Raw genomic sequence first — 25456 nt, forward strand, 5'->3', positions numbered from 1 at the left:
CTTGCCTCTTTTATTTTCCTTCATTTGTGGGTTAATAGCAATTGGAGATATGGATTTATATTAATAATAAGGGATATTGGTAGATGATTATTATTTATTATATGTTATTTTTGGAAAAAAATAAAGAAGAATATTAATGGTGCACAAAGAGTTTGTCTAATGAACATGAAAAGATTGTTTGGTTTGATGAAAGAAAAAGGTGTTTGGATGAAGGGTCGATAATGATTTATGAGTTTTAGGTTGCCCATGAAAAAGGACAATAACAACTAGGAAATCAATAAACAAAACGAAATTTTGCTTTACATATTTGATTTTTGTTTTTTATAATTATAATGGGAAAATATGATTCCAAGCATTTTGGATGAAAATGTGTGGAATGTAAAGAATAATACTAGTAGTATGTTAGATATTAATATAATTTGTTGGTGGCTTCCATATTTAAGAGTTTTTATGTAGGCATAACATGGAAAGAATGATTACAATTGCCTCTTCTTCTTCTTATTTTTCCTCTTCTTGCATCTTAGTTATGTATTACAGTGAGTAACCGAGTATAAAAGGGGAACGAAGTATATAATGTGTAGGAAGATGTTTTGTGGAGAGATCTTGTTCATAGAATTTGGCATATACAACTAGATTCTCGTGATATCTTTCTATTATTATGTAATGCATTTCCCGTGTTCAATACGTGATAGTGATATGCAAGATCCATGCATGGTAATATTTACGTAATTTTTTTATATATAAAAAGTATGACGACATATACCGATGAATATAAAAAATCTTAAAATTTTAACATGTACCAACTTAATTAAGCAATCGATGTCTCGGAAACTTATAAGAAAATATTGTGTGGACACTAGGTTTACAACAGTTGATACAATAGTGCACCGGTCTGAGAGATGATCAAAAATCAAAATCACTTTTAATTTCTTGGTTCTTTTGTAGTTGACCGGTCGGTTAGAAATTTTTTAAACCAAAAGAAGGTTGACGGATAGATGAATAATAAACGGCTGAGATTGAACGGCGATAAGGATAACGACCTTATCCCAACTAAAATCCCTTCGTACTTCCCTAGGAGAGGAGTTTCATGGTCTCGTTACCAAATTGGTTTTAATTAGTTTTCTCAAAGGGTATTTATGTAATCTCACCACCGTTACTAATTTTATAAAATTAAGGAAACTATCGTTGAAACTTCTTCATCTTCCTTAAAACAACCACAACGTCACTTTCTTCCCGGATAATTGAAATCGGTGATCGGAATCCCTAGAAATGTCGGATAATCGTGCACTCCGACGAGCTCATGTTCTCGCCAATCACATACTCCAATCAAATCCTCCATCTTCGAACCCGTCCCTGTCGCGCGAGTTATGTTTGCAGTACTCTCCACCGGAGCTCAACGAGAGCTATGGATTCGATGTCAAGGAGATGAGAAAATTACTTGACGGACACAACGTGGTGGATCGGGACTGGATTTATGGACTCATGATGCAGAGCAATCTGTTTAATCGGAAGGAGAGAGGAGGTAAGATTTTCGTGTCGCCGGATTACAATCAGACGATGGAGCAGCAGCGTGAGATCACAATGAAACGGATCTGGTACTTGCTTGAGAATGGGGTTTTCAAAGGATGGTTGACGGAGACAGGTCCTGAGGCCGAGCTCAGGAAATTAGCTCTGCTTGAGGTTTGCGGGATTTATGATCACTCCGTCTCCATCAAAGTTGGTGTGCATTTCTTCCTGTGGTATGTTCGAAATCATAATTTCATTGACATATATATATCTCTAATTTACGTCAAGCTATGATTTTTTTTCATTGTGGAGATGTGCTCTGCTTGGTATTAATCCTAATCTGAGATTGAAAAGTTCAAATAGAAAGATTAATTTGTGCTTTGGTCAATGAAATGTGGTTATAGAATTTTGAAGTTATTTAGCGTCCTAGGGAGACAGAAAACAGTGTTAGGCTTTATAAGTGTTTTTCTGTGATACCCAGGGGTAATGCTGTAAAGTTTTTTGGAACAAAGCGTCACCATGAAAAGTGGCTGAAGAACACCGAAGATTATGTTGTCAAGGGCTGTTTTGCTATGACTGAGCTAGGCCATGGAAGTAATGTAGGCATATTTTCTTGATTGCCATTTTTTTTCTCCATATGTCATGGTGATCTTCCACATTTATATTGAGTTCTATTTATTTCTTTTGATATAGGTACGGGGAATTGAAACAGTGACAACTTATGACCCAAAAACTGAAGAGTTTGTGATAAATACTCCTTGTGAATCTGCTCAGAAGTATTGGATTGGTGGGGCAGCTAATGTAAGTAGTCATTGTCCCTATCCTGAGTGTACCTAAATACTTGTTTCTATTTAGTTCACCCTCCTGATTTGTCATATACTAATTTTGTGATATACTTTTGGTTGTTCAGCATGCAACCCACACAATTGTGTTTTCACAGCTTCATATCAACGGAACCAACCAGGGGGTCCATGCCTTTATCGCCCAAATCAGGGATCAAGATGGCAGCATATGTCCAAATATCCGCATTGCTGACTGTGGACACAAAATTGGTCTAAATGGTGTTGACAATGGCCGGATCTGGTATAACACACAACTCCGTTTACTTTTATTTTATCTTATACTAAGGTAACTTCAATGGAAGATTGCACTTTGATTGCAGGTTTGATAATCTTCGAATTCCAAGAGAGAATTTGTTGAATGCAGTTGCTGATGTTTCGTCTGATGGGAAGTATGTTAGCTCAATTAAAGATCCTGATCAGGTAAATGCCAACCTTGGAACCAATTTAAGGATAAAATTTACTATACTTGCCGAGTTGCAGTGTCAATGTTTATAATTTTATTTTCAGAGATTTGGAGCATTCATGGCCCCTTTGACTTCTGGCCGAGTCACAATTGCATCAAGTGCAATTTATTCTGCAAAGGTACAGAGTTCAGTAGTTTTATTTTGATCTCGTACATAAATCTTACGTAAGATATGAACCTGACTGTTTCAGGAATCAATGTAGTTGATTAAGATTTTTACTGTGGCAGGTCGGATTATCTATTGCTATAAGGTACTCATTATCGAGAAGAGCCTTCTCTGTTACAGCTAATGGTCCTGAAGTCCTCCTCCTTGATTACCCAAGCCATCAAAGGCGACTGCTACCACTCCTAGCAAAGACGTAAGGAGCTTTATAAACATTGTAGCCATCAAATTTTGAAGTGAATGCCCGAAAGAAGTGAAAGCATGGCCTGAGACGTAGTAATTTGTCCCAACTTCTTATAGATGAGTTGTTTTCATTGATTATTTCTCATTATCACAGATATGCTATGAGTTTTGCTGCAAATGAATTGAAGATGATTTACGTGAAGAGAACACCGGAGACCAACAAAGCCATCCACGTTGTTTCAAGTGGGTTCAAAGCTGTTCTCACCTGGCACAATATGCACACACTTCAGGTGAGAACCAATACATTATACTTATTGTTATGTGAGAAAGCTCCTATGAGTCATACTGAAGTTTTTTTTTCCTATTATTTCTAAGGAATGTCGAGAAGCTGTCGGAGGGCAAGGTGTGAAAACAGAAAATCTAGTTGGTCAGTTGAAAGGTGAATTTGATGTGCAGACTACATTTGAGGGTGACAATAATGTATTGATGCAGCAGGTAAGCGGCACATTATTGTGATTTGCATGATCAATACTGTAAATTTCCCTGTTTTGACCATACAATTTTACTTTACCGTTGGGGAATTTAGGTGAGCAAGGCGCTTTTCGCTGAATATGTATCGTGTAAGAAGAGAAACAAACCTTTCAAGGGACTGGGATTGGAGCACATGAACAGTCCACGTCCTGTATTACCGACTCAACTCACATCATCAACCCTCAGATGCAGCCAATTCCAGGTCATATGCCTCCTCATTAACTATTTTCCTACTTATCATTTATTTAGATGAATTTTCAACTCTTAAACATGTTCTTGTATTTTGTCCCTAACAGACAAATGTGTTCTGCTTAAGAGAGCGAGATCTTCTGGAGCAATTTACTTCTGAAGTTGCACAGCTTCAAGGGAGAGGAGAAAGTCGAGAATTCTCTTTCCTCCTGGTAAAGCATTTTTTTCACCTAAAATTTGCTTCCTTTTCTGTTCTCCGACCTTTAGGATTCAGTAATAGTTTTCTTCTCCTTTCCATCCGTACTTGCAGAGTCATCAACTTGCTGAAGACTTAGGTAAAGCTTTCACAGAGAAAGCAATACTTCAAACCATTTTGGATGCTGAGGCAAAACTACCTACTGGCTCAGTAAAGGTAGGTCAAAAGGATTATTACCTGTGACGTTTTGAACCTATTCAGTTGAATCATGGTTGTTTTGCTAGCTCTAGGGATCACGGATGGTACTTCAGGCTTCCATGTCATATGATTAGCCATTAGCGTGCAGAGTAATTGATTTTAAACTATAGTTTTTTGCTCGATAGATTGTAAAAAGCTGTGAGACAAGTGGGATGTTTTGCTTCTCTAAGCACAGTAATAGTTCATCAGCTTTAGTCACTAGCAAAGGAGACTACGCACTAGCAGAGGAAATAATCTAAACTAACTAGTAACGACATCCATGTATTTGATGACAGGATGTGTTGGGTCTTGTAAGATCAATGTACGCATTGATCAGCTTGGAAGAAGATCCATCGTTGCTGCGATATGGTTACCTATCTCAGGATAATGTTGGAGATGTGAGGAGAGAAGTTTCAAAGCTCTGTGGAGAGCTTAGACCACACGCGCTTGCACTCGTCACTTCATTCGGCATTCCAGACTCCTTCTTGAGTCCAATTGCATTCAACTGGGTCGAAGCCAATGCTTGGTCTTCAGTTTAGTTACCTGCTAGTAACAATCTCTTCCATAATTCCCATATATCTCTTATAAAAGTTATGTTTCCACAATATCTACAGAAACTGTTGTAAGCTCGTCATAATAAAAGGGTATATATGATATGTATCCAGGGTTTATTCTTTACTTAAACTGGTCCAAACAAAAATGTTTGGTAATAATTTCAAATTCTTATAATAATTGTTATTATTATGATTCTTGATTGGTTTGAGTTGTGGATAAATTTTTTTGAGTACTTAATTTGTAATTCATTCAATTTTCACTAGACATGTTTATATTTTTAATTTATATTGAAGTTTGCCAGATTAATTAAGGAAACAGAAACGACTACGTTAGGAGTGAAAACAAATTGAATTTGTAACGTTTCTAACGACCAAATGACTACTCAAATGACAGGCAAACAGTTTTCTTAACGGAAAAAATACAGTAAAAATAAGAAAAAACCCGTTTGAGCACGTTTATAAAAAATTGAAGTGGGCTAATTTTGTCAAGTTGATTTAGCTAATGAAACGGGCCTAACTGGGCCTATTTTAATCAAGTGTACAAAAGCTCCATTACCGGAAGATTCTTCTGTACATATATTATATATGTATGTCTCTGATGTAATAAACATGTCACAAACATAGTATTTTCTTGGACTCCTGAAAGGAATCAAATTACACAAGTCTCAACACGAAACAAATAAATAAATGAAATTCAAAGTTGTTTCTCTCCCTCTCTTACTCTGGAACATCGAAATTGATGCTGCTGTATAACTGAAACCCTATTCTCGGAAAATCCCTAGAAATGTCCGAAAATGTTGAACTCCGGCGAGCCCATATTCTCGCTAATCACATACTCCGTTCACCTCGGCCTTCTTCAAACCCCTCCCTCACGCCGGAAGTATGTTTTCAGTACTCTCCACCGGAGCTCAACGAGAGCTATGGATTCGAAGTCAAGGAGATGAGAAAACTACTCGACGGACACAACTTAGAGGAAAGAGACTGGCTTTATGGGCTCATGATGCAGAGCAATCTGTTTAACCCGAAACAGAGAGGAGGTCAGATTTTCGTCTCGCCCGATTACAATCAAACAATGGAGCAACAGCGCCAGATCAGTATGAAGCGGATCTTTTACTTGCTCGAAAAAGGGGTCTTTCAAGGATGGCTAACGGAGACAGGTCCTGAAGCTGAGCTCAAGAAGTTTGCTCTCTACGAAGTTTGCGGGATTTATGATTACTCCCTCTCCGCCAAACTCGGTGTTCACTTCTTGTTGTGGTAATGTTTCAAAAATCACATCTTTATTTTCTCATTTTTAGAGATAAGTAGAGAGATGTTGTTCAAAATGAGGATTTGGAAAGTTCAGGGGTAATGCTGTTAAGTTCTTTGGGACAAAGCGTCACCATGAAAAGTGGCTGAAAGACACTGAAGATTATGTTGTCAAGGGCTGCTTTGCAATGACTGAGCTAGGCCATGGAACTAATGTAGGCATATTGCAGTGTCATTTTGCATTTATCCAGACTATATATGTATTGGTGATCTTTGATTTGGTGGCTTTCAGGTACGGGGAATTGAAACAGTGACTACTTATGACCCAACAACTGAAGAGTTTGTGATAAATACTCCTTGTGAATCTGCTCAGAAGTATTGGATCGGTGAGGCAGCTAACGTAAGTAGTCACTATGCTTAACTCCCACACTCATCTGCTATCTACTGACTTGTTGATATACTTTGGTTGTTCAGCATGCAAACCATGCAATTGTGATTTCTCAGCTTAGTATGAATGGGACCAACCAGGGGATTCATGTCTTTATTGCTCAAATCAGAGATCATGATGGCAACACATGTCCTAACGTCCGCATAGCTGACTGTGGACACAAAATTGGTTTGAATGGTGTTGACAATGGCCGTATATGGTAATGCACACAACTTAATGTTATATAGTTTTTATCTTGTACAAAGGGTGTGTACTTCATATGGAAGATTGTACCATGTTTATAGGTTTGACAATCTTCGAATTCCAAGAGAGAATTTATTGAACTCAGTTGCTGATGTTTTAGCTGATGGGAAGTATGTTAGCTCAATTAAAGATCCTGATCAGGTATATGCTATACCTTGGAACTTGGAACAAATGCTTAGGATAAATTTTCTCATGTTTGTGGCAATGTATTCTATTTGTTTCAGAGATTTGGAGCATTCTTGGCCCCTTTGACATCTGGTCGTGTCACAATTGCTTCAAGTGCAATTTATTCTGCAAAGGTACAATTTTTGGTATTTCTATATTCACATCCTTACATACATCTTTTATCAGATATCAACTTGATTATCTCTGGACTAAATGTTATTGATTAAGATTTTTACTATGACAGCTCGGATTAGCTGTTGCTATTAGATACTCACTATCGAGAAGAGCCTTCTCAGTTGCAGCCAATGGTCCTGAAGTTCTCCTTCTTGATTATCCAAGCCATCAAAGACGACTTTTACCACTCCTAGCAAAGACGTAAGGATCTTTCTGACCATTTTGTTTTCCCTCTCGGAAATATATGTGCTAAATCCTTACCATTAAAATAATACACTCAGCAGCTTGCTGTTTCCTCCACTCTGTCTTATTTCTGTCAAAGTTAATGCTTGGCTCAAATAAAACAGCTTAACTTACGGAGAGAAGTAAAAAAGCATTCATGGCTTGAGTGTGGGGATTTTGGGATGGGTTATCATTTTTAACCAAATCTTATGTACCCTAGATATGCTATGAGTTTTGCTGTAAATGACTTGAAGATGATTTACGTGAAGAGGACACCTGAGACCAACAAAGCCATCCATGTCGTTTCAAGTGGATTCAAAGCTGTTCTCACTTGGCACAATATGCGAACGCTTCAGGTGAGAAGCAGTACTTTTTAAGCATTTATGTGTGAGAAAACTTCTATGAGCCATACTGATGTTGTCTTTTTTCTTGGTTCTTTCTAAGGAATGTCGTGAAGCTGTTGGAGGCCAAGGTTTGAAAACAGAAAACCGAGTAGGTCATTTAAAAGGAGAATATGATGTGCAGACTACATTTGAGGGTGACAATAATGTACTCATGCAGCTGGTAGGCTAAGGAATATAATCAAAGGTGAACTTTCTTTGTTTTGACAATACAATTTGACTTATCCATTCTTATGGGGAACTTAGGTGAGCAAGGCACTTTTTGCTGAATATGTATCGTGTAAGAAGAGAAATAAACCTTTCAAAGGATTGGGATTGGAGCACATGAACAGTCCACGTCCTGTATTGCCGACTCAACTCACATCATCTACACTAAGATGCAGCCAGTTCCAGGTCAGAAATACTTTCACTCTCATCGTTTATTTTAGATGAGCTTAACTTTTTGTTGAACATCTCTTGTAATTTGTCCCTGCCAGAAAAGTGTGTTTTGCTTAAGAGAGCGAGATCTTCTAGAACGGTTTACTTCTGAAGTTGCAGAGCTTCAAGGGAGAGGAGAAAGCAGAGAGTTCTTATTCCTTTTGGTTAGCATTTCTTCTCACATAACCTTTGTTTCCGGTTTCTCATATAGTAATGGTTTTTTTGCTTCTCCTCTGCATCTCCTCCAGAATCATCAACTTTCTGAAGACTTAAGTAAAGCTTTCACAGAAAAAGCAATACTGCAAACCGTTTTGGATGCTGAGGCCAAATTGCCTCCTGGCTCAGTTAAGGTAAATATGATTACTGTCAATTAGTTGAATGATGGTTGTTTTTCTTCTAGCTAAGGGTCACTGAAGAATTCAGTTAATTAGTTTCCACATCATGTGATTTACTGTGGAATAACTGATTATAGTCAAGAAAATGTAGCAAATGTGATTGAAATCCAGGGCAACACCAGGTGATTGAAAATGATTCTATAAACCTGCTGCATCTTTCTTTACAGGGCTGATTTGTAGACTCTAAGAGTGAAGACTACTACAGGAGGAACTAAACCAAACTAATAATAACCTTCATGTTTGCATTTTGATGACAGGATGTGTTGGGTCTTGTAAGATCAATGTACGCATTGATCAGCTTGGAAGAAGATCCATCGCTGCTAAGATATGGTCACCTCTCAAGGGATAATGTTGGAGATGTGAGGAAAGAAGTTTCAAAGCTCTGTGGAGAGCTTAGACCTCACGCACTTGCACTCGTGGCTTCATTCGGGATTCCAGACGCCTTCTTGAGTCCAATTGCATTCAACTGGGTCGAAGCCAACGCTTGGTCTTCACTTTAGTTACTTGCTAGTAATAATCTCTTCCACTAATCATGATTCCAAGATTTCTTTTTGAATAAAAATAGCTATGTAAGATCTAAACTTTGTGATGAATCTCAACTTTTGATAGTTCACAACACAAGATTTGAGACTGATATATTATTAGCCACACTAGGTGACATAGCTTGCTTTCATAATCATTGGAATCCGAAAATGTGAACTACAAATCGGGGTATTTTCGTCTTTTTCATACGTCTAACAAACTTTTCTTTAGTTATAGCTAGCTGCTGATTTTGAACTTTTTTGATAAATATCAGTATCACAGCACCGCCTTCTCGTTCGTTACACTGCTGACAAACAAACATCTCCGAGAGAGAGAGAGAGATAGAGGAAGAATGAAGAATGGAGGAGAGAAGAAGATAACAGTGGAAGAATACGTTGAGTTCTGCAACTCTGGGAATTCCATCCATTTCACCATCGCTTACCTCAATCAGGTTTTTCTCTATCCATCGATTCTCCTTTCTCCTGACGATTCTCCTCCTCACTCTCTCTAATCTTCGACTCGTATAATTTCTCTCTGGCAGATCCTTCATTTGCATGGTTTCCGAAAGCTTCACAAATTACAGAAGGTAACGACCACCTATCATCATCATCATCTCTTCAAAATTCCTTGTTCAAATTTGCGGTATAGAGCTTTTGGATTAAATTTTTGGTTTGAAACTTGAAAAATCCGATTTCATCAAGAGTTTCTGGGAATTTGGTTCTCATATAATTTGAAATCGATTGGGCCTGTTTACAGAAAATTGTAGAAGAAGCCGTGGACTCACTGGATCTTCTAGATCTCTCTCGCTCAACTCTGAAACAAGTCACTGACTCCTCGCCGTCATCGTCATCCCTAACTCTCGACGAAGTGATAAGCGACATCGAAGCTCTGAAATGGCAGGAATGCTGCTTTACCTCACTCCAGATCATCAATTCCCAGGAAACTACTCCATCAGAAATCTCCAAACCGAAACAGAAATCGAACAAGAGAAAGAAAGCTACTATGAAGAAATCTCTCAACACTAATTTCGGTGATGAGAATGACAACACAATGATGATGATGCTCCCAACGAAAAAGATGAGAAACAAAAAGACGACGAAGAACCTCAAAAGCATCTCCACATTTGTCAAAGACGCTTCATCAGCATCCAAACCACTCTCTGCCAACAATTTATCATCAAGGTTTTCTTCTTTTCCATAAATCTCACCTTTCTTAATTCAAACTCTGTGTTTTTCTTCTTCTTTCCTTTAGTGTTCTTGAGAACTTTTATAATTGATTGGGTTGGTGACTTTTAGTCCCATTGCTTTATGAATAGATAACTATGCATTTCAAAGCCTTGAAAGCAAATACATGGCTTGTTAACTTATGATTACAAACTCAAGTTCATACATATAGAAAAGGAAATAGTTAAGAATGAGAAATCACATGATAGAACAAGCGTTAGGATTCTCATCACTAAACTTAGAACCAGTTTGGTGGCTGAAGATAGAGGCATGAACAGGGTGGTGGCGGTAAGACGAATAGTCATTGCTATCGTAGCCATGCTTGTAATAATTGTAAGACGAAGTCGGGACTGGTGCGGCGTGGTTGATTGGGCCGTTGCAGCCCTGAGGGTTGTAGAAGTAGCCGCCGTTGCTGCTGCTTCCGCCCATGTGGTCAGGGTTATAAGGAAGCTGCCATAGCTCAGCTCGCCTGCCGGTTTTTCTCACTTTCTTCAGAACCTTCTTCTGATCGGCATAGCCAGTCACCGTCACTTTCTGCTGCACCATGTCGATTTCAACTGCATCCACTCCTGTTGTCATCAATTTAGCAGAGATTAGTGATATAGTCAGATATGTTATATATCTAGGTTTGTGATTAACACAAAATGTTTAAAGCAATTTGCTTGAGAGATCAAAGATCTTTCACCTCTCATCTTTTGAAGCGCATTTTTAACTCTGCTTTCGCATCCCACACAATCCATGTGAACTCTCATCTCAATAGTCTGAAGTTGGATCAGATTGAGTGTTAGGTTCATGAACAATAAAAGCTAAAACAGTAACACATGCAAGCAAACATTGATGAATTAGAAAGATTTAACAAAACTAATTTTTCTTACCGTCATCTTGAACTTTTGTTGATGCTTTTAAGATGTACGTCGTAGTCAGATAAAAAAAAAATGAAGTTTTCGATGAATATTGATTGATCAATGAATGGCATTGGCATATGCCATATACATAGTGTTCCTTGCTCTTCAAGCTTACGAACCCATTTTCTTGATTTAAAATAATAAGTTTTCTACGTTAATTGAAACACATTTAATAATGTGGGGACCATATAAGAAATAAGAAATTATTTTTGCACCGACTTTTTATTTGTAAGTGATGATGAGTTGGGAAGAGGTTGCTTGAGATGGGCATCCACAACGGAAACTTACTGTAGTTTCAGTATTTTTATTTCGCGGCATTGCTTATAGCTTCAAATTTCAATATAATTGAATTTATCACATTCCAAAGTTTCAAAGGAACCAATAACCAACCAATTATGCTTAGATTGCAAAGGAGAATTGAGGTTTTTCGTGAGGTAATTTTATTTGCGAGGGGTGTTTGATCGTTGAGTGGTCTTATTGGAACCTCATAAGTTTTAAATGTTGATGGTGAACAATATTTTAGCCTGCAATCTAAGGAAATGAAAATGATCGTTGACTTTTATTGGTCGTGAATTAAGAATGAGAGTGTAGAGTAGACTTATGGAATCCATTGAATGTAAACTTAGGAGCAAAGCATGGACGAATGATATTTAGTGCTCAGCGAGCGAAACTGACGGATCTTGTCCATATTAGCCGACCAATTATTGTTCATAATCAAACTAACTAGTGCTTAATCATACCATTGTTATATCTTTGGTTTAAAGGGGTTCAAGTTCTGGTTATATATGTGGCCTTGCGTTTTGGTGAGTGTGCAAGTGATAGAACTGGCCTTGCGTTTTGGTGAAGCCCAAATCTATTGTGGCCTCCATGTATATATTCATTAATAAAGCCTTAAATCTATAAGCCTTTTATCTTGCAAAAAAGAAACAGTATATTACGGCGATAACTTCTGATAAGATTTGTTAATTCACTCCTCAAACAATTATCCCTTATTTAAGTCACCCAAAAAAAAAAAAAAAATTATCCATTATATTCCTTGGCAGTCACGCTACTTATTTAAGCAAGAAAAAAAAAAACAGAGCAACAATGTCTCTGAAAACCAAACCCTAGAATTTGAAAGAGCAATAATAAACAGAGCACGATAAGAAACATGGAACGAGTTAAAAAGGAATAACGATGATAAAAACCCTAATTTAAGAAACTTATTACTGCCTGACCCAGGATCCGTTAACCCATTCGTGATGCTTTCTCAGAGAGTAAAGCGGGTACTCGAGCTCCTCGTCGGTCGTCGAAAAGTAAACAGAGTAGATGTTTCTTCTCACAGCGGTGACCTCTCCGACCCACCACCCGTCTTTGTCGAAAGCATCGACCTTATCTCCGCAGCGAATCAATACGTGGAGAGATTTGGGAGGCATCGGACGTAGTTCGTCGGCTGAGATGACTTCGACTAACCGTTTAGATTGATCCGTGTCCGACACAAGATTCTTGTACTTAATCTTGTAGTAAGATCCCTCGGGAGTCTTTGATACAACCGTGGCACCGAAGTAAGACCCTAAGAAACCGTCTTCTTTGCTGCAGACTTCAACTTGATCTCCTTTCACGAACTCCATTGTTAAGGATTTTAGTATGATTCAAACGTTATCTTGTGATTAGGTTTTTTTCTTGTAAAGAGACGAAGAGAAGGAATTGGTGTATTTATAAAAGCTTTGTTTCCTTTTTTTGTTTCGCCTTTTACTTCTTTTTAATCTTTTCCTTTTTTTTGTTAGCACTGTTTGTTCTCTCTCTTTTTCCTTTTTCTTTATTTAATGGGAACTAGGATTAGCCAATGAGGACCCTTGTTAAATATTAGTCGTCTGATTTAACATTTTCGGGATATTTTTACACGAAATTCAAATTTTAGCTTAGGATTGAGGGGAATTGTAATATGTAGTAACGAAAAAAACTAAATTGTTATCCCCTGCGAAGTTAATTATTATGGTTTATGGTTTCGGTGATCAAAAGACAATGTGTTATGGTTTCGCATCAGATCACCATTAAATTGATGTTATTACCAGTACCCTAATGGACCTACTAATGTCTGGTGACAATACTTATATTTAACATTTTCTGGTAGCATGGCGACGACATGCATGGTGGTAGGCCATTCTCATTAACATATCTTACCAACTTAAACTAACACTGTTATATCAAACTTAAATTAACATGTGTACTCGAACATATATAATATCATACTACGTACGACATATAGATGTTGTTAAAATGCTAACCACGTTAAAGAAGTTGGAGGAGGACACCAACCTAACAATGTCATCCACACAAGATCTGGTGTCATCACACTAATTAATACTTCCGCTTCTGCTTTGACGGCGTAGATTACAAATCAATTGAAAATAGAAATACATATATATTAAAATTTATGATTTGTCTTAAGATGTTTTTTAAGTGTACACATGTTTTCTTTTTAATATCGAAAATAAAGTTGATATATATACAAAACGGAGCATATCACATATATGATATATATCTCAAATCTGCGGATATATATTCGCGTTTTGTGTCTACCCCTACTTACACTAAGTATTACCCATCTACTAACATACACATTGATGAAAAACATATAGTGTTTAATCATGGATGAACAAAAATGAACTTGCAAATGCACTGGTCTTTTTCTTTTTGGTCACTTTTTATATTTTTAAGAATCCTGTTATAATAGACACGTACGTACACAGATAAATAATTTCAATTGCCAAACTCTGACGATTCATCGAATTTCACAGATATGTATATATAATTGGGTAGATTAATAATTAATGTATGATAAAGAAAAATATTGTACCACGTTAGACGGCACACAAAGACGATCGATCTCGATGAAAGGGAAAAAAGGGATCACGTGACTAATATATAATTAGCATTAATGAAGAAAAAATTAGAAGACATAAGCCAGAGAAAAACATATACTTATAATGGGAAACAATCATAATTTCGAATCCGAAAAGAAAATGAAAAACAACTGTAGTGTCTCATTTATTTAGTGCATAAATAGCTTCTTCTTTTTTGTGTTGTTGGTAAGAAGTGCATAAATAGCTTCTTAATTAACGAATAATAATACAGATTTCAGAATAAACATTAACGAACGAGAGCCATCTTTTGTTTCTGGAGTTCCGAGGGCAATTTCACATCAGTGGCTATACCGAGAACCTCAAATAGTCGAATGAGGTACCAAGTTATGTCTATCTGCCACCACTCCAATCCTTGCCTCGCCGATGACTCAAACGCGTGATGGTTGTTGTGCCAACTTTCTCCCATCGTAAACAAACTTAACCACCTGAATATGTTCACAAGATCGTCAAATCCCTTTTTCCTAAGACTAATTTGAATATATATATATATAGGTTCTTATATAGTATTATATTACCAAACGTTACGAGATGTGTCTTTAGTATTCCACGACCTTGAACCCCAAATATGGCATGCCGAGTTTACGAGCCATGTCACGTGATACCCGATAAAAATTCCAACGCCCTGTCATAAAATATATTGATTTTCATTTGGATACGTATAAATAATTTGGTGTGATATTGAAAAATATATAGTAATAATTAAATCCTAAAACAAATTACCCCGCCGCATGTAAGGTAAGGTAAACCACCATAGAGATAGAGGATGGTCCAAAACATTAAGATGTGAACAGCAATAGTCCTTCGTAGAAACTTATAAAACCATTGCTTCTTCAAGTCCAATACGTTGTCACGTCCTCCACACTGTTGCATTACTTTGTATTATTGCAACAACGTCATAAAACATATAATATAAGAAAATGAGAGATATCTATACGTTACATTACCTTGTATTTGATGTATTGGGTGTCAAATATCCACAAGATATGGCTGAACAATAATCCTTCTTTAGGGCTATGTGGGTCGCGGTCCGAATCTGTGAACTGGTGATGGAACCTATGTATGCTCACCCAATCCATTGGATCACCCTGAAAATATATTTTTTCTTCTCTAATCATATACTTGGGAAAAAGAAAGAAAAGCATTTGACATGGTGGTAACACTTAGTTAGATTCTCAAAACGCTGGTGTTAACCTGAAGAGCGAAAACAGCAGAATAAGCCCAAGGATATTCGAGCCATTTTGGTATCTTGAAGCTACGGTGAGACAAGTTCCTATGGAATGAGAATGTGATGCTGAGTGTAGTCAACGCGAAGAGCACCAAACCGAACCGTAAAGCTTCCCATTTGAAGTTAAACGGCGCCAAGAGACACAAAAAGTGCACAATCACAACGACTGACGCTCTTACGACATCGACCAACGGCCATTGTCTCTGAAAATACGCCCTCTTTTGCATAGTACTCACCACTCTGCTTCGGCTGGAGCCATCGTCTCTAGTGGGATCACACATATCGACGAATTGTATTTGTTTGAGTTATAAGTTGTATGAACATAAGAGACTGGGTATATATGGGCTGATACTGTGGCATCAAAGTCCGCGTCGTTAAATGCAATTCACCACTCTCCATAAATGCTCTGTCTACCTCTTCCATTTTTTTTAATCTTTAATATACCGGCAATAGCACATGTTTTCACAAATTCAAACAAGTTTTTCTTGTAGCCTCTGATAGTCCCAACGGCCAACGCCATTTCTTTTGCAAAATTTCGTAAAAATATTAACGAATTAAATGCGAAGCTAATCCAAGAATCAATATTAACCTTAGGTGACGACTTTACGTTCTATCCGTCTCATGCGATGCTTATATAAGCTACTAGATTTTCTAAATCTCTTTAATATATAGCATCCTGCAGGGATCCTATAATAATAGGCCAATATATAAGTTTTTCTTTTGTTTTGTTGTTAACGTTTTTTTTTCTTTGGTGAGATGTTTTGTTGTTAATGTGAAGCTTGCTTCTAATATACTTTTTTCTGATAAATTCTAATATAGTTATAAGTTACTTGGTTTGAAGTAATTGGAACTGTCTATTGGAGTTTATTTTTGTTGGAAATTACTAGTAACTACATACATAACGTAGTGTAGTTGAAAGTTGATCTTAGTAAATGTGTTATGTGTACGTAGTGTAGTAAAACTGACATGTAAATAACATTTGCAATTTTGTAGAGGCTGAAAATCCCAACATTTTTATTCATTGTTTATGAGAATAATCTGTTGAGACAAATTAATTATTGCCGTAAATTGAATTAAGAAGTAAATAAAACTCATGCATCTACGATTGAGTTCAATTTACGGCAATATTTATTTTGTCTCAACAGATTATTCTATTTTCATGAATATTTCTATTTTCATGAATATGGAAATGTTTGTAAATGTGTACGTAGTGTAGTTGAAAGTTGATGTTAGTAAATGTGTACGTACCTAGTGGAGTAAAACAGACATGTAAATAACATTTACAATTTTCGTTTTTTTTTAAAAATATATAAGTTTGTTACTAAGTTCTATCGATAGTTCTCTTATTTCTACCATTTTAGGATATATAGCTTTCAAAAGAAAAGAAAATAATACCTAATAATATTAAGGAGCTATTTTGGTAAGATATGCATAGTAAAAAATGACGCTTCTCAATGTCAAATAGTACGAATCTTGCTATTAATTAGAGTTGTTCTATAAAGAGATATTACCGAACAATTGCAAGGCACCGCAATAGAACAATGGGCAGGTAATAATGTCACTAAGACCATTATTATTGATAGTTTTTTAGGTTAGTTTTTAGATAAAGTAGGTCTTAAATTTAATGTTATAATTCAATTAATTGTTAAGAATGGCTCTTATATAAGAGCCAAATCTAATGTTTCTTAGGTTAATTCTTAGATAAATTAGGTATTAAATGTAATGTTTTAATTCAATTAATCTTAATTCTTAGATAAATTAAGTATTAAATATAATTGTTTGTCATATTTGTTTTAAATTTTATGTCATGTATGTTTCAAATTTTATGAGTTGTAATAATTATTAAGTTTTTTAAAATTATAATGTTTCTAATTTTTTTTTAAGAATTTAAGTTAAGAGTCCACCATTCCATATTGTCAAAATTTCAATCTTTTATCTAAATTCTTAACTTCAAAATTTTCAAAATCAATTATAAAAATATTCATAAGAACTATATTAAGATTATGCTAAGAAACTACCATTAATGATGCTCTAACATCTTTATTAAAAAAAAAATGTTACTAACAACTTTATGAAAACGTATAATATTAATTAATATATATATATATATATGTATATATATATATATGTGTGTGGGATGGGTTGTTCGATAGTTTATTACAAATTCATACGACTTTATGTACCCCAAATTAAGACGATCGATCTCCACGAATGAGAGACAGGAATCACGTGACCTACGGCTACGTGAGACAGCACCCACACGCATTTTAATTCTATAAAAGATCTTATGAATATATCTCCTTCATAACTGAACTTTTTGTATTGTTTTCTTTTCGATCTTAAAAATTCTTGTTCTTATTTAACATTAATGAAACTACATATATATATTGAGCGTAATTAATAATGCAAATATTCATTTGAAAACAACATTATATAATGATCATACAATATCTTACTTCAACTTAAGCCTTTTATTAAAAAAAAAATAGATACCTTTTTTGCCGCATTTAAATCCTACTCCAAAGACAGAAAACAACAATTTATAGTGGAAAATATCAATAAGACTATAACAATCATAAACTCTCATCTATATTATCCTCTTTTATAGTAACTTTGATAACTTTTTAAAAATATAAAATTCTGATAAATCTCTCATGCAGATGATCAACGAGTCAGAGCCAGTTTCTGTTTCTGGATTTCCGAGGGCAATTTCACGTCAGTGGCTAACCCGAGAACCTCAAATAGTCGAATAAGATACCAAGTTATGTCTATCTGCCACCACTCCAATCCTTGCCTCGCCGATGACTCAAAGGCGTGGTGATTATTGTGCCAACTCTCTCCCATTGTAAATAAGCTTAGCCACCTTCAATATACATTCACAATTCAAGATCGATACTAAGACGTTTTTATATATAGATTAATATGCATGGGGCGTCGTCTTAATATTAAGATTACCAAACGTTACGAGATGTGTCTTTAGTCTTCCATGATCTCGAACCCCAAATATGGCATGCCGAGTTCACGAGCCATGTCACGTGGTACCCAATCACACCTCCAACGCCCTGTTATAACATATATCATGTTACATATGGATACATACAAATTATTTTGTGTGTATACATATAGTTTATAGGAAGAAATAAATTTACCCCGCCGCATGTAAGGTAAGGTAAACCACCATAGAGATAGAGGACAGTCCAAAACATTAAGACGTGGAAACCAATTGTCATTCGTAGAAACCAATAGAACCATTGCTGCTTCAAGTCCATCACGTTGTTACGTCCTCCACACTGTTACATGCATATTATTACAACATCGTATATATAGGTTATATACAAGAAGACAACATTTCTTCGCTACATTACCTTATATTTGATATAACGAGTGTCACATATCCACCACACATGACTGAACCAAAATCCTTCGATAGGGCTATGTGGGTCACGGTCAGAATCTGTGAACTGGTGATGGAACCTATGTATGCTCACCCAATCCAACGGATCACCCTGAAAATAATATATCGTCTAATCATACTCTAAAACGAACAGGAATTGACATATATGTAATACATAGTTATCAATATTAATCGGTATTAACCTGAAGAGCAAAAACAGCAAAATAAGCTAAAGGATATTCAAGCCATTTCGGAAGCTTAAAGCTCCGGTGAGCCAAGTTCCTATGGTATGAGAATGTGATGCTGAGTGAAGTCAATGCGTAGAGCACGAAACCGAACCGTAATGCTTCCCATTTGTAGTTAAATGGTGCCAAGAGACACAAAAAGTGCACATTGATAACGGTTAACGCTCGTATTATATCGGCCCACGACCATTCTCTATGAATATACGGCCTTTTTTCCTTACTCACGGCGCCTCTTTTGTTAGAGCCATCTTCTCTAATGGGATCACACATCGACCGTTGAGGGGTTGTTTTTCTTTGAGTTATGATTTGTATGAACATTTTAACACTGAACAACGTATGAGTATATATGGGCTATTGTTGTTGCGTACGTACGTCGACGTGTCCAAGTAGTTAAATGCAATTGACCACTCATCGTAAATGCCCTATCTACTTCTTCCATTTGCATATTTAATACTCTGGCACCAGCACATGTTTTCACTCTCCTCAGCGTTGAAATAAGTTTGTTTCCAGCCTTTTTTAATATATATATTATATTTTATACCATTATCTAAAAAGAAAACATTACTACTATATATCCATCTACACTCAGCAACTAACACTTAACTGGTGTATGTCTCCGGATGAGGATTTTAATAAGATATCAACGGCCAAAGATAAAACTTTACTCCAAATGAATCTCTACTTTCACGTTCACCATAACAAATCTTTGGCTTCATTTCTTACAAATATATACCCGGCCGTATATATATGAAGACTTTATGATTAAAGACTTACGTCATGAAAGACACGGAATTTGATGCCATCCGTTTCATGCAGTGATTTTAAGCTTCGAGGGCATCTACAATATCCCAAGATACAATTAACATTTTTCGCTGAAGTAATTTTTTTTTGGATAATGTGGAGTAAAGTTTTATCGGCATCCATCGACAAGAACATTGATTTTGGTAACTGTTTGGTTAAGTCCTCCACAATTCCTCCAGTTGCTTTGCTTGGATTCATCCTCAATTTTGTAGTTAAATGTTAAAAGTTAAAATAAAAAAGGTCGTATATATATCGGAATCAAAAGAAAAGGGAAAAAAGAAAAAAACTTTATAGGAAACTAGTGATATTTTCAAAAAGGGCAACTTCCTTTGGTGTCACATGGAAATGCACTTGAATTCTGTCTGTTGTGGTTGTGTCTTACAATGCTTCTTTAAAGCTTCTATATATAGTATAGTAATATTAGAGATTGGAGACACGAAAAAGTAGAACCACAAGTATTCTTAATTAAAAAGGAACATTTTCCATATATACTTATAGTAACTAAAGAAATATATATAACTAATATTATATATGAAATAAATACAACACTGTTAGTAAACACATTATATCTAATTTTAATTACCTCTAATTATGAAAATTGTATAAGATTGTTTTATTAGTGTCAAAAGAAGTTAATTTTCAATACAATGTTAAGAGTTCTCGTCACTCGTTTTATTAGTGTAGTAACCATGATGGAATCTAGAAAACAATGTTGTTGTGGGGACAGGATTTGAACCTGTGTGGCCGCAGGTTATGAGTCTTGCTAACTACCAAACTGCCCTACGCTCACCGCATTGAAAAATAATTGAATGCGCATCTATATAAAAAGATTCGTTTTACGGCATTCATAATGCTTAGCGTTCTACAGATCCGATAATATCGATTAAACTTATAATATTCAACGTAACAAACTATAAACTAGTTTTTTTTTTTTTTTTTTGGGACAAAACAAACTATAAACTAGTTAAAATTAAATTTCCAGCAATATGTTAATCTACAAGAAACTAGTCAATCCCACAAAAAATACGATCTGCAGGACTGTTGTTTTCGATATATCTGATGGATCCACAGTTATAATGTCACATCACTTAGCGTTGTTAAATCGTATTGTATTGCAAGTACACAGTTTTGATTGATCATAAATTCATAATTAAACATTGAAGAATGGTATTTCATATTGCTAATGATGAAATCTCTATAGCAGTAGCATGAAATATAAAAACGTACGTGGGTTAATATATAAATATTGTCAATTAGTATTAAGTTCAAACTCACAAAACAGTATATACGGTATGTAAAAACCCCGTATAGGAATCCATATATAGGTGAGACCTAGCTACATTGAAACAACAAATCTTTTAACATTGATTGTACGTAACCAGAGAAATTTAATGTGGTAGCTACCTTTTTTTTTTTTTTTTTTTGTGGTAGATAGACAACTTAATTTCCGTGTGGGCATCAATCCCTAAGGAAAACCAGACATATATGAGAATCAACAAACGTTCCTTGATCCAAAACATGATTTATTTTTTCTTGGGTTCTGATGTTGAAAGTTGTTGAGATTTGATCATGAAACTTCGCGGGGCTATAAATTAAAAGCTCTTAACTCGAACATATGATCTAAGAGAGTAAAACAGATTCAAAATAAAACTCAAATAGAATAATTGAGAATTTTTGACATTTTCGTTGAGTTCGTTTTTTTAACTTGTGTACCGACCTGATCAACTAGTGCATTCATGTGGTTCAGACAGAAACACCATAACATCAAGGTGTTTTTTGGTAACAGGAAAAAAAAAAAAAAAGCTACACGCGAAGTTAGACCGAGTCAGTATTTTTTAGCATAGATGACTAGTGGGGATTGATTTGATGTATCTATAAACCTTGAAATGTGTGTGGAAAAAACTTTTGACCTGTTTCATTGCCAACAAAACAGATTTTAGTCTACTAAACGAATAACATCAGCGTTGGAAAAAAATGGTGGTCCTGCTTTTCAACTTGCCTCTTGGAAGGAATAGTGGATCATAAAACCTCTGAGTTTTGTTGCTTCCGATGCAAACAATAATATGTGACGCGGTCGTGCTGGCCAATTTCTAGCTAACTTTGATGCCAATCCTAAAAGGTCCATTAAGAATTGGTCTGACTCATCAAAATCTCCTAATGTCTTCGCTGTTTCAAAATAATAAGAAGAAGAATCCTTAAGAATCGCATAGAAGCAAAAACTGTGACTCAGGGGCGTGATCCATTTACCTTGGTGTGTAGTCGAGAAATCGCATTGGAATGTTACTATGGAGAGTGGAATAATAATAATAAGGAGTCGAATGGCTTGGCATGAGAGAGAGAATGCTCTTTACTCTCCCTTTGTATCCTTTTTTCCGATAAGTCTGTACATCGCATCCTTGGTTCGTGTCCATTGAGAAAACAAGAATTCCTTTTAGCACAATTAGAAAGAAAGAAAAAGAGAGTAACTCATAAACTAGAGTGTTTAGTTTTTTAACTTGATAGAATAAACTCATGTGTAGTGCCTCGGGATATTGGTAGCAGGCAAAATGAAGACTGGAAGTCTTAGTTTAGGAGACCACTTGATGATATGGTTATTTCCAGGGACTTGCTTCTCTTTAATGATTGATGATAAATCAGATGCTTCCATTTGAGCAAATGTATACCCAGAGAATATCAAAGCTATGGGTAACACAGGCAGCACAAACCTGTCATTCATAATCAGAGTAAACGACATGGAAAACATAATTCACAATGAAAAGATGTTCCCATGTGTAGTTTACATTTATTCAAGTACATCCATATTACCTGAATTACTTATGGCAGAGTATGCTGTATATATCTGCTAAGATCCATTGGATAAGAGATAAAAGCTTTTGATTTGTAGACTTGATAATTCCCGCAATGAAAAAAAGTGTGAAAGTGAAAAGCATGACAGGAAATAGTACCAGTGCCATGAGCGAGTTCCGTAATAGTCTCCACCGGATGAGAGGAAGCTTCAGAAAATTGAGAGGCACAATGACCCATGAGCAGCATATCATACGGTCCAACAGACAGGTGAAACCGAGGACCAAAGACCTAACACAGCAGAAGCTAGTAAGCGCAATGAAATGTTCAATACAAAACATTAAAACTAACATTAAAGAATACAGCTGCAGAGTTAAAATGCAAAAACGAATAAAGAGGAAACAGAGGGATCTGGGATCTCTAACTCACTTCCGGTTACATCAACCTCTCAACATAGTAGGAACTAGGAACTATCAACATAGTGTAATGGTGAGCTGGCTTCACTTTGTTCGTCATTAACCTAGGCAAATCTTATTGGAATTGCAGTAACATCAGATTTTGGAGAAGCCTATATTCAAAATCAATATTAACAGGTTCTAATTTTATCTTCTTAGTAGACCAAAAAAGCTTTTACATCATCTGCAAAAGTAACAACACATTGTTAATACCACAATTCAAGATTTCTTGTAAAATAATGAAGAAGTATACTGACCATTACGTAGGAAGTAGTATCAAGGCCCGTCACATGAAGAACTTTATACAATGGGACGCAATGTCAAATGACCGCACGGCGCACCTATCCATTATGATCAACCTGAGAAACACTCAGCAGCATAGAATTGACACAGGTTCAATCACTCACCACAAAATCAGAAAATTAAAGCGATTGCAATTTATCTTTATTTTGGAAACATTACCAGAATACGGTGCCAAGGGATTGAGATAATTGAATAAGAATATCTGCCTCGGAGATCGAATTCGCTCTGATTTAGAAGAGCGTCACTACACGAATCAGCGTTCTTCCGCTTCCTTGTTGCCATTGAAGAAGACGCAGCCTACAATGAGTTGAAGAGGTACAGAGGAAAGCTCTTAATTAACCGGAAACGGGAAGCAGCGTCGATTTTCGCCGGCAGTCGGGGAAGCGCGAAGAGTTTCGCCGGCGGTCAGAGAAAACGATTGAGCAGATGACAATTTTACCCCCAGAAAAAAGGATAAAGTGGCGCATCATTAATAAAACGCATATAATTTTTGAGTTTTACAAAAAAAAAAATCGAATAAAATGTCGAAAGAAGAAAAAAAAAAGAAAAAAATCGTAAACCCTATAATTTTTGCTCAGAACCCTAATTCCGCAAACGTAACCTGTGTTCATTGCGCCGTCTTCTCACCGGAGAATGAGTACTACTACTACTACGGCTGCACTTCCGCAGCGACACCAGTCGAAGGTTGACCCGCAGAACGTTAACAGAGCCGTGAAGTCTCTGCTAAAATGGTGGGACTCCAAATCCAAGACCGAGAACTCTGAATCACTCGAGAACGACGGTTTCGTCTATCTAATCGTGACACTGAAGAGAATCCCTCAGTTGGATCGTACTAACCCCTTGATGATCCCTCTTCCTCATCCTCTCATCGATCTGGTCGCCGAAGATCCGCCGGAGCTCTGTTTGATCATCGACGACAAACACAAGAACAAAATCACAAAGGAAGCGGCTTTGAAGAAGATCGAAGCAGAGAAGATTCCAATCACCACAGTTATTAAAGTCTCCAAATTGAAATCCGATTTACGCAAATTAGAGGAGGAGAAGCGATTCGAGTTGTATTTCGCGGAGAGGAGGCTAATGCCGATGTTGCCGAAGCTGTTGGGGAAAGAGTTTGTTAAGAAGAATAAGACTCCGATTGCGATTAACTTAAGGCATGGTAGTTGGAAAGAGCAGATCGAAAAAGCTTGTGAATCAGCTTTGTTCTTCGTTGGTACAGGTACTTGCAGTGTTGTTAAAGTAGCGAAGTTGTCAATGGGAAGGAACGAGATTGCAGAGAATGTTGTAGCGGCCATGAATGGGATTGGTGATTTAGTTCCTGGTAGATGGAAGAATGTTAAATTGTTTCATCTCAAGTTACTTGAGAGCTTGGCATTGCCTGTTTATCAATCAGTTGCTTGATGAATTTGTTTAAAGAAGCTGATGGATGATCTGGTTCCAGTGAGTCACAAGTTTTGGTTTGTTTTCTTAGTGGAATTTGTGATGCTGTAATGTTTAAGATAATGCCTAGACTGAACAAAACTGTCTAGATTGATTAGAGTGAAACAGATGGTTTTAATACAAATTTCCATGAGTGGGTCTTTTGATTGATTTTACTGGTATCTTCTTTTGTTATGCAGATATATAGTCACATGAATTCTCTAAAAAAGATGGTTTTTGGTGATGTATTGGAAAGAATATTAGTTTTCCTACTCTATTGAATTACTCTCCACAAAGGTAGATTCCATTGATCTTTCTTTGTTTGACAATTGTTCTTGTTCGATATCACAGTAACGGTTATATATCTTTTCACTTTCCAATCCCTTTGACTCAGAGTCTTATTTTTGTATAGTTTACGTTCCCCACTACTGCTTGTTAATCTTACATTTTCGTAAACTAGTCTCATCGTCATTTTTTTTAGCCCTTTGCAACTTAAATTTTATCTTTGTATGAATGCTAACTGTAATTCTTTTGTTGGTTAGTGTAATGAAAAAGAATCTATCGTTAACTATTGTCTTACAAAGGCAACACTTCAGGCTAAAGGGACAAAGAAAAGTCTCTTTAAGTTAAGCTTAATATCTAAATTGGGAAATATGATTGGAGTATTCATTCATTTGATACCATTATTATTCAGTTAGAATAT

The 25456-nt window shown here is 36.1% G+C and overlaps 8 protein-coding genes and 1 pseudogene across 14 annotated transcripts; 4 read left to right on the top strand and 5 right to left on the bottom strand.

Moving 5' to 3' along the window:
- Positions 1–1054: 1054 nt before the first annotated feature.
- ACX3 (acyl-CoA oxidase 3) lies at positions 1055–5125 on the top strand. The gene is made up of 13 exons (NM_100511.3): positions 1055–1739; positions 1988–2105; positions 2200–2307; positions 2417–2589; positions 2669–2768; positions 2856–2930; positions 3040–3170; positions 3312–3447; positions 3533–3652; positions 3744–3890; positions 3985–4089; positions 4188–4289; positions 4607–5125. The coding sequence occupies exons 1-13, from the start codon at positions 1270–1272 to the stop codon at positions 4847–4849; spliced, it is 2028 nt and encodes a 675-aa protein (NP_172119.1). The 5' UTR covers positions 1055–1269; the 3' UTR covers positions 4850–5125.
- A 373-nt stretch (positions 5126–5498) lies between these two features.
- Positions 5499–9244, top strand: ACX6 (acyl-CoA oxidase 6). The gene is made up of 13 exons (NM_100512.3): positions 5499–6118; positions 6207–6324; positions 6402–6509; positions 6584–6756; positions 6842–6941; positions 7025–7099; positions 7210–7340; positions 7582–7717; positions 7806–7925; positions 8009–8155; positions 8239–8343; positions 8428–8529; positions 8832–9244. The coding sequence occupies exons 1-13, from the start codon at positions 5649–5651 to the stop codon at positions 9072–9074; spliced, it is 2028 nt and encodes a 675-aa protein (NP_172120.2). The 5' UTR covers positions 5499–5648; the 3' UTR covers positions 9075–9244.
- Positions 9245–9369: 125 nt separating this feature from the next.
- On the top strand, positions 9370–10296 carry AT1G06320 (uncharacterized protein; the record flags this gene model as incomplete). The annotated part of the gene is made up of 3 exons (NM_100513.3): positions 9370–9547; positions 9638–9682; positions 9853–10296. The coding sequence occupies exons 1-3, from the start codon at positions 9449–9451 to the stop codon at positions 10294–10296; spliced, it is 588 nt and encodes a 195-aa protein (NP_172121.2). The 5' UTR covers positions 9370–9448.
- On the bottom strand, positions 10076–11276 carry AT1G06330 (Heavy metal transport/detoxification superfamily protein). Its single transcript, NM_001331624.1, has 3 exons — positions 11195–11276; positions 11005–11080; positions 10076–10888 (listed from the first exon to the last, which is right to left on the bottom strand). Exons 1-3 carry the CDS (start codon positions 11198–11200, stop codon positions 10518–10520), a joined length of 453 nt encoding a protein of 150 aa, NP_001318933.1. The 5' UTR covers positions 11201–11276; the 3' UTR covers positions 10076–10517.
- An 854-nt stretch (positions 11277–12130) lies between these two features.
- Positions 12131–12950, bottom strand: AT1G06340 (Plant Tudor-like protein). The gene has a single exon (NM_100515.5). It carries the CDS (start codon positions 12832–12834, stop codon positions 12430–12432), a length of 405 nt encoding a protein of 134 aa, NP_172123.1. The 5' UTR covers positions 12835–12950; the 3' UTR covers positions 12131–12429.
- Positions 12951–14073: 1123 nt separating this feature from the next.
- ADS4 (Fatty acid desaturase family protein) lies at positions 14074–15688 on the bottom strand. Its single transcript, NM_100516.4, has 5 exons — positions 15322–15688; positions 15075–15215; positions 14851–14991; positions 14646–14752; positions 14074–14555 (listed from the first exon to the last, which is right to left on the bottom strand). Exons 1-5 carry the CDS (start codon positions 15634–15636, stop codon positions 14357–14359), a joined length of 903 nt encoding a protein of 300 aa, NP_172124.2. The 5' UTR covers positions 15637–15688; the 3' UTR covers positions 14074–14356.
- Positions 15689–17708: 2020 nt separating this feature from the next.
- On the bottom strand, positions 17709–19343 carry AT1G06360 (Fatty acid desaturase family protein). 2 transcript variants are annotated; one of them, NM_001331625.1, is made up of 5 exons: positions 18953–19343; positions 18721–18861; positions 18505–18645; positions 18311–18417; positions 17709–18218 (listed from the first exon to the last, which is right to left on the bottom strand). In NM_001331625.1, exons 1-5 carry the CDS (start codon positions 19310–19312, stop codon positions 18020–18022), a joined length of 948 nt encoding a protein of 315 aa, NP_001320561.1. In that variant the 5' UTR covers positions 19313–19343; the 3' UTR covers positions 17709–18019. The 2 variants fall into 2 exon arrangements, with proteins under 2 accessions (NP_001320561.1, NP_172125.1); NM_100517.6 differs by having other exon boundaries at positions 17713–18218; positions 18953–19310.
- Positions 19344–21460: 2117 nt separating this feature from the next.
- Positions 21461–23838, bottom strand: AT1G06370 (annotated as a pseudogene). 5 transcript variants are annotated; one of them is made up of 9 exons: positions 23497–23838; positions 23292–23393; positions 23009–23218; positions 22741–22870; positions 22601–22634; positions 22291–22500; positions 22043–22190; positions 21795–21961; positions 21461–21705 (listed from the first exon to the last, which is right to left on the bottom strand). The 5 variants fall into 5 exon arrangements; another variant differs by having other exon boundaries at positions 21461–21961; another variant differs by having other exon boundaries at positions 21476–21705; positions 22043–22500; positions 23497–23825.
- A 1-nt stretch (position 23839) lies between these two features.
- AT1G06380 (Ribosomal protein L1p/L10e family) lies at positions 23840–25150 on the top strand. The gene has a single exon (NM_100518.3). It carries the CDS (start codon positions 23971–23973, stop codon positions 24733–24735), a length of 765 nt encoding a protein of 254 aa, NP_172126.1. The 5' UTR covers positions 23840–23970; the 3' UTR covers positions 24736–25150.
- Positions 25151–25456: the final 306 nt, after the last annotated feature.

This window comes from Arabidopsis thaliana (genome assembly GCF_000001735.4).
Source record: "Arabidopsis thaliana chromosome 1 sequence".
NCBI classification, from domain to species: domain Eukaryota; kingdom Viridiplantae; phylum Streptophyta; class Magnoliopsida; order Brassicales; family Brassicaceae; genus Arabidopsis; species Arabidopsis thaliana.